Source organism: Salvelinus namaycush, chromosome 11 (genome assembly GCF_016432855.1).
Source record: "Salvelinus namaycush isolate Seneca chromosome 11, SaNama_1.0, whole genome shotgun sequence".
Taxonomy (NCBI): Eukaryota; Metazoa; Chordata; class Actinopteri; order Salmoniformes; family Salmonidae; genus Salvelinus; species Salvelinus namaycush.
In genome coordinates, this window is record NC_052317.1 from 18,089,041 (window position 1) to 18,102,366 (window position 13,326).

At 40.9% G+C, this 13,326-nt stretch overlaps 1 protein-coding gene across 1 annotated transcript; it reads right to left on the minus strand.

The window, feature by feature from the left end:
• Nucleotides 1–2,536: 2,536 nt before the first annotated feature.
• Nucleotides 2,537–5,177, minus strand: LOC120055536 (Krueppel-like factor 4). The gene is made up of 3 exons (XM_039003402.1): nucleotides 4,976–5,177; nucleotides 3,437–4,469; nucleotides 2,537–3,290 (listed from the first exon to the last, which is right to left on the minus strand). The coding sequence occupies exons 1-3, from the start codon at nucleotides 5,060–5,062 to the stop codon at nucleotides 3,115–3,117; spliced, it is 1,296 nt and encodes a 431-aa protein (XP_038859330.1). The 5' UTR covers nucleotides 5,063–5,177; the 3' UTR covers nucleotides 2,537–3,114.
• Nucleotides 5,178–13,326: the final 8,149 nt, after the last annotated feature.

The window sequence follows — 13,326 nt, forward strand, 5'->3', positions numbered from 1 at the left end:
ATGGGAGTTGCAGCGATGGGACAAGACTGTAACTACCAATTGGATACCACGAAATTGGTATCTCGCGGGCCGGATTGAAGTGCCCAGCGAGCCGTACTTTGCCCCCCTTTGCTGTAACAAAATGTGGAAAAAGTCAAGGGGTCTGAATATTTTCCAAAGTCACTGTATATTCATGAGTTAAAATCTGCCATCGCTTTGAGTGTGTCAATACTTGGCTTCTAGAAGATTTATTATTACTGTATTATTATTATTATTATTATTACTGTAAAATGAGAAGTAATGTGTTTTAACACTTATGACCATATGTCTACCTCAACATTTTGACACAGTTATTGAATGGTACAGTCAACTGCCCAAAAGGATAGGCCTATATTTGGGGGATGTTAAATTATTATACACATCCTCATTCCCTGCAACCACAAGAATAATAGACAAGCAACCCAGTTACCCAGTCACTTAGGATGCCTATCTGTTAGAAGGGAAGGGACACAGCTAAAGTAAACATTGTATTCCCCACACTATGCTAAGTAAAATCCAGGTTGAACCACCCATACTTCAGACAGAGTTGTATTATTCAGCTCAATGTAGGCCACATAGCAGGCAAGGGGCGGAGGAAATGTTACGTTGACACAGAAGTCCCAATTGACTTAAGACACACGCCACCTTGTTTGGATCAGAGTTTAGAATACCTACAACATACAATTCTAGTTCCACATATGGACCAGAAACACTTTTGAACTTTAGCCCATTCATATGTGGAGGTCATGGGAAGTAAAATGAAAAATGAGACCACATTATACTTGCAATATTATTACAATGTGGATCAACAGTTTTGGTAAGGACTGCTTTGTCAGGAAATGTGTTTGTGTTTAGATTAGTGTATTAGTTAATGTAATTTTGGAGATTAAGGTGAACAAAGATAATACTTTTCTTGAATACAAAGACCAAGGAAGGAGTAATATTCTTGCTTTGACTTGCCTCGAGTGAATTCTGATGTTACAGCTTGGTTACATCAGTGCAATGGTACAAGACTGCCCTCATGAGGTAGATGATAGAATTGACAACATACTTCACTTTTAAGTGCCGAATAAATGCAAGTCGGAGGGCGACAATTGCCATCTGTACAGCCAACCATGATAGTGATACCAAATATCCACCTTATTACAGTGTATTACTGTAAATATATGCCTAACTATTGCTATGACATCTCTTCAGTTTGGCTTTGAAATAATTAAATTACATTGGTGGGTGAGAAGTAGTGAAGTATCCAACCTATAGTTCTTAAAATCACTGTGCTCAGAACTTGTGCTGCGTAGACTAGTTAAAACGTCAAATGCAGCGTACTTTATAGGGGCGTCATAAAATGCCTACTAGTTGTCTGTGAAGGTGTGTAAATAATATATAGTTTTAGATCGACAGTATACTATAGGCCATGTTCAGTAGTATGTCCTTACGCTTCGAACACACCGACTGCGTCATTGCGTTTCGATACACCAGAAGTACATTCATTTCCAATGGAACGCTGCATTTGCCTTGCAGCATTGCGTTGCAGAGGCAGTTGCAGTGCGTTCTGTGTGGTGCATACGTTCGATAAATCGAACGTATGCATCAAATTGTATGAGTGGACTTGACAGAAAGTAGCAAAATATGAATGTAGATTTTTTTTTTGCACACATTCAGTAAAAATTTGGGATTACATAAAAACAGTTTGATTGCATAATTTCTTTAAATTTTTTATTTATTTATTTGCCAAGTATATTATTTATTCGATGACATCCTCAAATTAATTGTGAGAGCCTATAATATAATTTCCCTCCAATGCAGTTTTGGAGCGAAATGCAATAATAAATAGTCAAGATAGGCAGAGTAGGCTCTTTCAACAATGAGACCAACGTTGAGGAAGGTGGTCTTGATCGCGCTGTTGGGCCGGGACCAGTCCCGCCGAAAGCTAGCTAACGCTAACTAGCCACATCTAGCACAAGCTCACTACTAAACTGACCTGGCAATCCTACTATCGTGGACACTTGTCTCCAAGCAGCATTTTTTGTGTTTATGTCCCTGTAGCTGTCAGCAGTTGTGTCAAAAAGACACGGTTTTGAGGATACTGCGAAAATGATTCTCTCCATGTGTCCAACCGCATGCGACCATTTGCAAAAGGTACCTGCATCAGTATAGTTGCCTAGCTGCGCAAAATGTTATGCAGCAGTGATGCAATGACGCAGTCGGTGTGTTCGAAGCGTTAGGCTTGTCTTAGGAAGCTTCAATGAAAGTGGTGCCTGTCACTATTACAAAGGGGACGTCAGAACTCATCCTAGACCCAGTGTTATAAAAATGTATGCCCTTTGAGTGTTTCGATTTCTTGGCCAGACCTTTGTTGGACACTGTAATCTTAACACTATTCATGTAAAATAAAAAATGAACAATTATTAATTTCCATATTATTTTATTTTCATAAAACACAGAGCTCTTGTAACACTTTGTCTTTATGATTTTACAAAACTATATTGCACTTAGAGTGGATAATATTTTCCCAGAGCTTCAAGTATTTCTAGTACAGTTTTGGGAGAATATTTCCTTACAACTTTAGCATCATTTTGTATACAAAATGTATGAAACATTGAAAGGCAGTGTTAAGTACCTGATTTAATTAAGAGCACTTTGAGAAGCATAATAAGCCTAAGCATTCAAACAATTAAATAGAAAAACACTTGTTTTGAAATGCACATAATTTTATTGTAAAAACTATAGAAAACCATGGAAAGTCTGGTGGTTCTTGTAAACAGCAACAACGTATCAAAGTTATGCAGTAGGCCTAAGTGACAGAAAACAAATGTCCATTTACATGTAGGCATATGTACAAAAAATATTGGGTAGGCTACAGCCAGCTCTTATTCAGTGTTTTATTTCAAAAGCCAAAATAGCAACCATCAGCAGTCACCAACACTCAATAATTTAAATGAAAGAGTGAGCAAGAAAGGCTCACCTTTTCCTTAAATACTGTACTACCATCATTTAAAAGAGAATGATAGTATGTACAAGCATTTACATGTCATGTCCAGTCTATCGCCATGGTACAAAAATAGAACATTCAAAGTCAGATCCAACTGTCTCTGTTTACATGTGCCTCTTCATGTGCAGTGCGAGGTGATCTGAGCGTGAGAAGGCCCTCTCACACAGGTGGCACTGGAAAGGCCTCTGACCGGTGTGCTTTCGATAGTGACGAGTCAGCTCGTCAGACCTCGCAAATTTCCAACCACAGCCTTCCCAATTGCAATGGTACGGTTTCTCACCTGTGGATTACAAGGACAATACAGTTAGATTGTCGTGTATAATAGGCTAGTGTCTGTGTCATTTTTGGGGGGGTGGGAAATTGCAGATAGATTCCAACAATACAGAAGAACATATAGGTTATATAGTAAATTAAATGTGTAATTACCTGTGTGTGTTCGCATGTGAGCCTTTAGATGGGAACTCTTGGTGTAGGTCTTCCCACATCCAGGGAATTCACAGCTGTGAGTCGCTGTGCGCTTTCTCGCCCAAGACCGGCGGCCCCGTTTGGGTTTGCTGTCTTCTGGCGCGTAGAACTCCAAAAGTGGCGATGATGGTGGGGTCAATATCACCCCCGGCATGGACGGGTGGTGCACCCGCATGGGCTCCCTGAACATCCTGTACTGTCCATGATACTGTAGCACACCTTGGTGATGCGTGTACTGCGGTGGATATGGCTCATACTGTTGCGGGTGTGCCATGTTAGTATGCTGATGAGAGTTCATCTCTGCCAAGTGACAGTCTTTGCTCCCCATCCCATCTCGGGACACACTCTGTTGCATGCCATGAGGTGCAAACCCCTGAATAGCAAGTTGATGGTGTGCGAACTCTGTGTGCAGGGAACGCATGTGTTTCTCATCATACATGTGTCCTATGAAGTCACCTGCCATCATGCACGACTGCTCAGTGTTTTCTGTCTTTATTTTGTATCCCATGGGATGAGAGTTGGTCACTTGTAAGTGGACTGGAGTGGCAGTAGCTATATTCAAGGCACGCAGTTCAGTGTACTCCCGCCTGTCCGTGGCAGGCTGCTTCAGCCTGTAGTCTAGCAGTGTGTCGCTCTGATAATTCATCTCTGGGGTTAGCAGCTCGGCTACCAGACTGTGACCAGGACTTGTGTTGAAGTTATAGCTGCCGTAAGCATTGGGTGTGAGCTGAGAACCGTCGCTGTCATGCCCTGTGCTGCAGCTTTCCGGCGACTCAGGCAGTGAGTATGAGCACGACTGTTGAGATGAGTTGTTATTGGTTCCACTTTCAGATCCAATGGTGTTGGATAAAATGAACTCTAAATCCAAGAATTTCCCCAGGTCATCTTCATCTCTGGTCACTGCAGGTGATTCAACGATACTGAGCTCCACTTCAATCTGGGATCTCAGGTCATCACCTGTTGTGCTGGTATTGCAACCATCCACTTTCCAGTCCTATAATGTAAATAAAACGATATTGTCATTTAAATATTGTTTCAGTCGAGAATCTCTTTCCAAAACAGTTGTGGGTTTTTCTTTGTGTGGCCTATATAGGCTGTACCCACTGGGCACAGACGTCAGTTTTGATTTACCTTTGTTTGACTCAACTAACATGAAATCAACTAAAATCAATCAAAAATGTCACCATGTATTTGGATTTAGATTAAAAGTTGGGGACAATTACGAAATTCCCTTAGGTTGATTACTTTTTTCAAATCCAAATCAGTTTTCCACGCTGATTCAAAGTCATCACATTGCATTTTTTGGGTTGAAATGACGTGAAAACAACGTTGATTCAACCAGTTTTTGCCCAGTGGGTATATTTCTCTCGAGCAAATACAATGGCTAAATAAACAAAAGAAAAGCAAGCATTATAATTAAAATTGCAAACTATGTTATCAACTTTGTATTTTCTGCTAGTTTCTGTTGAAGAAATTACATCGGGAAAAAAGTACACTTACATGGACAATTGCAGACTGTCTTTCCTCCATCGTCTTACTGCTGGAAAACGTAGTAATCGACGGCAGTATTGCATCAGCGAGAGCCATTATAAAATGTTATTTTACTTAACCTTTAACACCTGTCCAAATTCAGTAAGGCAAACGAAGCTGAAATATTTACCCCAAAACATCTAACGCTATGTAGCAATCCAAGTCTAACCAAACGATATAACCCCTGATGACTGTAGTTAGTGCCCGCCAGTTATAGCCCCGTCCTGGACAGACTTTGTGGGCGTGTCAGAAGTCGTTTCACCTGTTGACCAATAGGGTGAGGTGCCACCATGCATATGTATGAGAAATGCATTTATTTTAAAATCTTACAAAATATCTAAATCGTATTTACAAAAGCCATAGCATGTTTGCCTTAATTAAATAATCAAAAGGTTGTATGGGGCATATAACAGCTCACATGTCAGTAAGTTTTACTTGCAGAGAAAGCGGATTTTGGATTTTTTAAAAGCCAAGTTAAATTTGTTATCATCATTTGTGAAGTCTATAGTTGTGCAATTACATTCATTGCAAGTCTATAACCCTCTGATTTCAATCAAATTATTAATCAATAATAACCATGTATTCATATTATTCTTGTATAATGTTTTTATATATATATATATATATATATATATATATATATTAAGGAGATGTGTTCTACATGTATATTTATTCATAGTTATTTGAATCATTGTCCTCTGTGCTTTCCCACTCAAAAACAAGGACTTCAGATTCCATCAGGGAATATAACTGAAGGGGGCGGGCGACACACCCCGTGCAAACTCGCTGTGCAATTAGTTCAATAATATGATAATTTCTCTGATATAATTGATCTGAAATAAATGGATAATGGTTTATACGCTTCAATAAATAGTAATGACGGTATGGCCTTCTGAATTAGCCCAGTCAAAAATAAATATTTTCAAGTGTAAAAAAGTAGCAATCCTAGGCCTAACTCATGAATGAACCCGATGATCGCATCATTTTGCAAGTAAAATATCCAGCTACTTCTAGTTGCGTTTCACCTCTCTCTAACATACCATATTTTCGATTTGACATTCTATAGATATGCATAATCTCAATCGGCAATATCATGAATTTGTCTCAACGTGATTCCCTAGTTGTTTAACATTCAAACAAATAGAATGTGTGACATTGCGCCATCGAAACAACGTGTTAATCTTGACCGTAAACAAAGCAGTTACATGTTCGTTAATGATCTTTACATCAACAAACCCATTCGTTGGCTTGATTATTATCCAAATCAAGGTACTTGGCGCATAGAGCATCTGCTGCTGGGCTTGTCATCCTGAATACAAAGATAAATTGTTCAAATATGTTAGGTCATAGAATCATATATATTTTTTGTTGAGCTGGAAATATACAATTTAAAGAATAAACAAACAAATATCATCTGATGCTCAACATGACAAGCTGCAAAAACATATTTGAAACATTGTGTTGGGCAGCCAAAATTCTGCTTCATGCACTATCATGCTGTATTGTAAAGCCTATTTTTTAATAAACTACAATAGTTGTTTCTAATTGAGCGTAAAGTGAGTAAGAAATATGTAAATCCTCATTTATTCAGAATTAAACCAGAGACTCCTAGACTATCAAGAGCTCATGTGCCGAGTAGACTGCCCTGCAAGAGAATCTCCTCCATGCCTTTATACTCCGTTATTTTTAAACGTCCTACGCAAATCAGATTCCGGAGTAACCGTTGTGTCGAGAGCCAAGTGGAAATGGAGTTAGTTTCCTGAGGAAAAACTGGACACTTTTCCTCCACTCCACTTTCACTCTTCTGTGACTGCGTGTACTACACACACACTCGCACATGTTTTTTTTGTGTCCTACACACTCAACCAGTCAAAGTCATGTCCACCGATATAAAGTAGATATTTCGTTTTGGAATTTTGGCTCAATGTCAACCGAAACGAAAGCACCATTGAAAAGTTTTAGTAAAAATTAAAACGGCCATAAACAACTTATCATTAAACTCATAACGTATAGGTAGCTATAGACCTGCTACATTTCAAGAAAGAGAATAAAGGACATAGAAATAAGAGGCTATAGAAAGGCACAAAAAGGAGAAAGCTATTTCCTATCTTGTATAATCAAATACAATAAGACATTTAGGACAAATAGAGAGAAAGATAAGAATGGCTGGTAAAGGGTCACATTTCTCCTTTTGTATTTCTCTGTGTTCAAAGAGAGGAAGGCTCCTCTTGTTTTCTAAACACAATTTAGAAGATTGCACATTGGCAGACAGTGCCATGGCCCACTTCCTGGATCCATTTGATTTTACTTACAAGGAAATCTATGATGGGACATAACTTATCTTGATGAATTATCTTGCAAGCAGCTCAATCCAAAAATATTATTGTTCTCTCGGAACTGTAATTTTCTCATAACTTATGCCTAAACTATGTACCTCACAATTACTTATTATTGTGATTCAAATTTTAGCTTGCAAATCTAACCTGTGTTGCTGCAGCAACCATTGGTATCAGTGAAAGAAAACATAGCAGAGGTGGTGTAAAAGTAGGATTTGTTCCCACCACAGCAGTGGTCCTCTTCCATGACATTGTCATGCATCTGCTATAAGTGCACGATAACATATGTTTACACAAATGGGTTTATGTCCAAAGATACAATTATTTTTTTGCAGACTATGCAGCATTCACACCACAATAAAAGAGGACTGTGTCAATTGGCATTGTATATACAGTAATGCATTTATTTTGTCCAGATTTGGACAATTGTAAGCACCCCTTAGCCTTAACACCTAAATCATGGCCTTTTGTGCATGGATGAAATGTTTCTACTAATGGTTCTATATGAAAGTCTTCTTTCTGTCAAGATTACACATCGTGGCTTTATCAAATATATTTTGTAGTTTAGTCACACTACTCCGATTGATGATGACTACCTTTTATTTTTGAGTCACTCATCATTCTGCCCTGTAATTGGCTCTCTGTCTCTACCGCATGATTGTCCGTCATCACAAGCTAAGACAGATGGATCATGTCTGTTCAAAATTATCATTTAACATTATCACACTGTCAAAGGTAGTATGGTTGATACCCGGACAGCAGTAGTTGACGTTACTTCAATCCAAGGCAGCCATATCACTCAGCCTCATTAGTGTGACCAAGTAAATATTTGTGCCCACCATCACTACCCCCTTTCCCGTTCAATCTTCCCTTAGCCTGCTGACCATGTTATCTGTATGAACAAGCCTAGAAGGCTTCTCTCCTCTCTATCTCCTGTAGGAGACTGGACAATAACAAAGAGGCTGGAGACGAGACCTCAATCACCACATGACTGGTTAAATGTCCCAGCCAGGAGCCAGCCGACCTGTCTGCTAGAATGAAAGGAACAGACACAGGTTACTTCAGATGCTGTATCTTAATTTGATCCTGTTGTTGCACAACTTTTCCTGCATAGCAGGAAATGCAAACTTGTAGTGCATTCCAGGTTAAAAAAGTATTCTAAAGTTTGTAATTTCCACTTTAAAATGTGATTTGCCCTAACTTGATTTGCCCTAATAAAAAATATATCAAACCCTACATGATATGTCCATGAATTATAATCCACATAATAATTCACATTTCCTGTTGCTGTAGGATTATTTTCCTGCTGTAGCAAAGTGGCTGAAATGAAGATTTTACTGTAGTGTGTGTGTGTGTGTGTGTGGTGTGTGGACAAAGCAGAGAAGCCTGCCTAGATACCCCATACCACGACAGTCTCAGGACAAAGCACACAATTAGATATTTTCACTGATTGTTGTTTTGTTTTTGTTTGAACATATTTTAAATGTTGTTGGTCCTTTTATCAGGGTGTGTTGTGTTGGTCTTTAGACCATCCAACATCCTTCTTCTCTCTTTTTGATGCATGATAATAATAACCCAGAAGTGGTTGGGACATACTGTAGTCTTTATTTCTTCTTCTTCCCCCTCTTTTCCCACTGTTCTGTTTACCTTCCTGTCCGGCTGTAGTTTCACTCAGGCACTTCGACAAATGAATAACAATCTAATCTAGTGACTCCAGTCACTAGTAATTATCCTCCATCCCAGTAGCAGAGGGGAAACCCACTGCTATCTAATATAATTATGCTCCCTTGCATGACATAAAAAAGCAACACAGAAGTTTTACCTTTTCTAATATATCAAAGGAGGTGATGCCATTGTTCAACTAGAGAGGGAGTAGGAACAAATACAGTCTTGGGATAATCATGGGAAAAGAAAGCAATAACACTGGCTGGGTTGTGGCTGGTTGGCTGACTGGCTTGGTAATCAGTAATTCTGCTCTTCCTGAGAGCAGCACATGCATGCTACATTAACTAGTCTGTTGTATGGACTGTGTTTGAACCTGCTGGCTTTCTGTGAACATCTACATTAAATATTTTTGTTAATTTTTGTTTCCTCTCCATGGTTTAACTCCTGTGCACTTAAGTATCTAGTTACCAGCGTGTGTAAAGTGGTTTGGTAGCATTCACCGCTAATTCACACTTAATAAGATCAGGATGACAGCTAATTAACAGCTTCCAGCAGCAGTTTATCATTATAACGATCACCACTGGGGGTGAGGAGAAACAGAAACACTACTAGACTGAGACAGAGCAGGTTGTAGAAATGTTTGCTCTGGGCTGATATGAGGTGGGGATGGGGTGGAGGTTCGGGATGGGGAGGTTGAGTGGAGGTGTATGGCACTATAATGATACCCGAGTCTACTGTACCTGCACTGGCCATCACTGTCTTTTCGCACACTGTGATTTTGCAGTGATGTCCATCTCTTTCCACAGAGTTTAACAGTCTGCTGCTTTCACTGGCTCACTGGCTCCTGATGGCCCCTGACCCAGCCAGGGTCCTGTTCTCAGTCACTCATCCCCCTCTTGGGCCCTTTGTCCTAGGATGTAATTGCCCTTGCCGGCTATGGAGGAACCCTTGTCTGGGGACACAAAACCGTCTCTCTGTGTGTCTGCATATGGCTGGGGTCAAAAGGACAGCCCAAGAGGACCCGTTTCAGCCCTCCTCGCTCTCCTACTCACTAACAATGGCGTAAATACCTGGGAAAAGCAATTATTTGCTCTCCTATCTGTTCTCCAGCTTTCATATTCTACTGCTGCAGTCAGAATTTAGTTGAGCCAAATAAATATTGTGTCACTTACTAGAGTCCCTGCTTGAACACAATTCGGTTACCTAGACTCTCCATCTCACTTTTGAAACTTCAGCCACCTAAATGTTTACAGCACAGGGAATCACGTTTGATACTGCTTCTTGTGTGATGCCACTACCAACTGAAAATAAATACATCTCATTATCAAGTAAAATTCTGAATCCAACAGTATCTGCCCACCTGCATATTCACATCATGGACTGATTTGTTTACATTGGAGGTTGTACATGTGGTTCTCTTTCAGTCAATCACTCGGGATATAGAGCCCCACAAGTGGAGGTGTCATAATACCCATAAAACCTAGTGGCACACAGGGAAATAGTTCCAATTGTTTTTCCACCATTCATTTTTCTCATATGAAATTTTAGGAACACTTAAAATAAGGTGTGTGTTTCATGTAGGCTTACCCTGGCATGACGTTTTGATAACCATGTAAATCTCCTCAGACAAGGTGACTTTTATCAATATATTTAGCTCTATTTACTCTCAGATTCGAAAATGCTAATTAGCGTCAAAGTAAACATCATGCAAGACTACAAATCCCTGCAAGCTCCTGCAAGTCATCTCTAGCTGATGCTTTTGCTAACAGGTATTGTGTCAATTTCAAATTTGCACAACAGTTCACAGAATTGTCCATTTAAAGAAATTTAGCCAAATTATTCATGACTAAATTTAACATTAGATAGTTAATCCAGAGATTCTTACCTTTGTCTCGATTTGGCAGTGTCGTCCAGATCATCATGGCATTTGTATTTCTTTATGATAGCTACATTAACAGCTAATTAGCATTTCATTTTTGGGGGGTAAATAAAGTCAAATATATTGATAAGTCACCTTTTCCAAGAAAGATTTACACGATTATCAAAACGTCACACCAGGGTAAATATTTCTAAAATCCCCTATGGAAAAAATGAATGGTGGAAAAACGATTGGAACCATTTCCTTGTTTGACTGCTAGTTTTCATGGGTATTATGACTCATACTGTGGTACTCTATAACATACTATGGAGAGTCAACGACCAATCCTATTTACCTGAAGCAAACTGAAATCACGCCCAACGGACCAATGAGTGCTGAGCCCGCCCTCGGAAAGCCCCGCCTTCCTGTCTATAATCCCGGGGTATGCGGGGCTATAATAAGTGGCACACGTTTGAGGGTTGGTGTCAGGTTAAAGGAGTTTCTCCTTTTCAGAGCTCTTTGGTGGACATTTTGATGTTCTTGCAAGAGCTTTTTGAGCAGGGCCTTTCTTTTTCCACATTGACAGTTTATATGCCAGCCATCTTGGCGTGTCATGTAGGGATTGACAGTTCTACTCTGGAGTCTCATCCTCTGGTGGTGCAGTTCCTGAAAGGCGTGGGTCAGATAAGACCAGTGAATAAGCCTATGTCACCGACCTGGGACCTGCCTTTGGTCCTGGACGCTCTGTGTGAGCCTCCGTTTGAACCATCGGAGTCTGTGGACCTGAAGGTCCGTTTCTACAAAACTACACTGCTCATGGCCTTTGCATCAGCCAAGCGCATTGGGGATCTCCACAGTGCACTTTTCTTGTTTGGAGTTGGCTCCTGGCAACTCCACATTGATGTTCCATCCTAATGAAACTTTTGCCCCAAAGGTTATGCCTATGTCTTAAAGGTCCCTGACTTTGGAGCTGTTCACTTTCTCACCACATCGGTTTGATTCCATTGAACAACAGAGGTTACATGGCCTGTGTCCAGTGTGCGGTTTACACACATATGGTAGGACCAAGTACATCTGTGTTTGGTACCAGCTTTTAGTCTGTTTAGCTAATCCAGCTCAGGGTAGGGTGCTTTCTAAGCAGCATCTTTCTCTTTGGAATGTATCTCCCTGGTATATGACAGCAAAGGACACCTAGCAGTGTACGACGTGCTCACTCCACTAGGGATGTGACGGCTTCTTGGGAATTGTTCAGAGGCATGAAGATTTGTGATATCTGTGCTGCAGTGAGATTGGGTTCCCTACAGACCTTTGTGAGGTTTAATCACTTGGATGTAACTGCTCCCAGTGTGGCTCATAGTGTTCTTATGACTGGGTCCGGGTGTTAGACAGCGTGCACATTTATTCGGATTACATTTACATTTTAGCAGACACTCTTATCCAGAGCAACTCACAGTAGTGAGTGCATACGTTTTCATACTGGTCCCCCGTGGGAATCAAACCCACAGCCCTAGCGTTGCAAGCACCATGATCTACCAACTGAGCCACACGGGTTACCGCAGTGCCCCTGTGGGATTGAGCCTTGGGCTTCCTTGGTGTCCGTCAGCATGCAGATTGCGCATTTTTCTGGGTTACCACACTTTCCATGTGGGTTTGATCTTTGGGCTGCCGTAATACGTTGAGGCGGCGCACGAATAAGCATTATCATGTCACAGCAGGTGCCCTGCTTGCGTGAGTTCTGACATTCCAGACTCCTTGGGTCTCTGTGTGAGCCTTTTTGGAACTCGTAAGGTCTATGGACTTGGACAGCCATGGTCAATGTGTTTTGTCCGGGTTACCACAGTTTCCCTGTGGGTTTGAGCCTTGGGCTGCCGTGGCTCATCGACTATGGTCGATGCTATGCAGAGCGTGTGTGCGCTTTTCCAAGTCACGACACGTGCTCTGTTGTTTTGGACTTGCGGTTCCTTTGTACAAGTTCTGACATTTCAGGCTCGCAAGGTAAGTATTGTTCTTTCAACCGTGGGGTCTATGGACTTGGGATGCAGTGGCAGTGTGTAAGTGCGAATAGCCAAGTTGTAGCAGTTCTGGTTCCCTATGTGGGGCTTTCACATTTCAGGCTTCTTGGGCTTCTGTAACCCCTTTTTGAAGACGGTGGAACCTGTGTGCGTTTGGGCTGCTGCTCGCCTCCTAGTTTGGTACCCTCTGAGCCGGCTTGGGGCGTGATTGTATGTCCCCATAGTAATTTATACAGAGTGACTGACAGGGAATGTACAGTTATGAATTTAACTACTGTTCCCTGACGGAGGGAATGAGTTTTAACATATTTTGGTCCTGCTCTGTCAGGGCTCGCTGAAGAGTGGTACTGAATTGAGAAGATGTATGCAAGCCCCGGTATTATAGCCAGGAAGGTGGGGCTTCCGGGGTGTGATTTCAGTTTGCTACAGGTGAATAGGATTGGTTGTTGA

Excerpts from the sequence above, each read along its gene's own strand:
- LOC120055536 (XM_039003402.1), bottom strand. The coding sequence starts at position 5,062 with ATGGCTCTCGCTGATGCAATACTGCCGTCGATTACTACGTTTTCCAGC. Across the intron at positions 4,470-4,975 it reads GACAGTCTGCAATTGTCCAT|GACTGGAAAGTGGATGGTTG; the intron begins GTAAGTGTACTT and ends TTTACATTATAG. Across the intron at positions 3,291-3,436 it reads TCACATGCGAACACACACAG|GTGAGAAACCGTACCATTGC; the intron begins GTAATTACACAT and ends TGTAATCCACAG.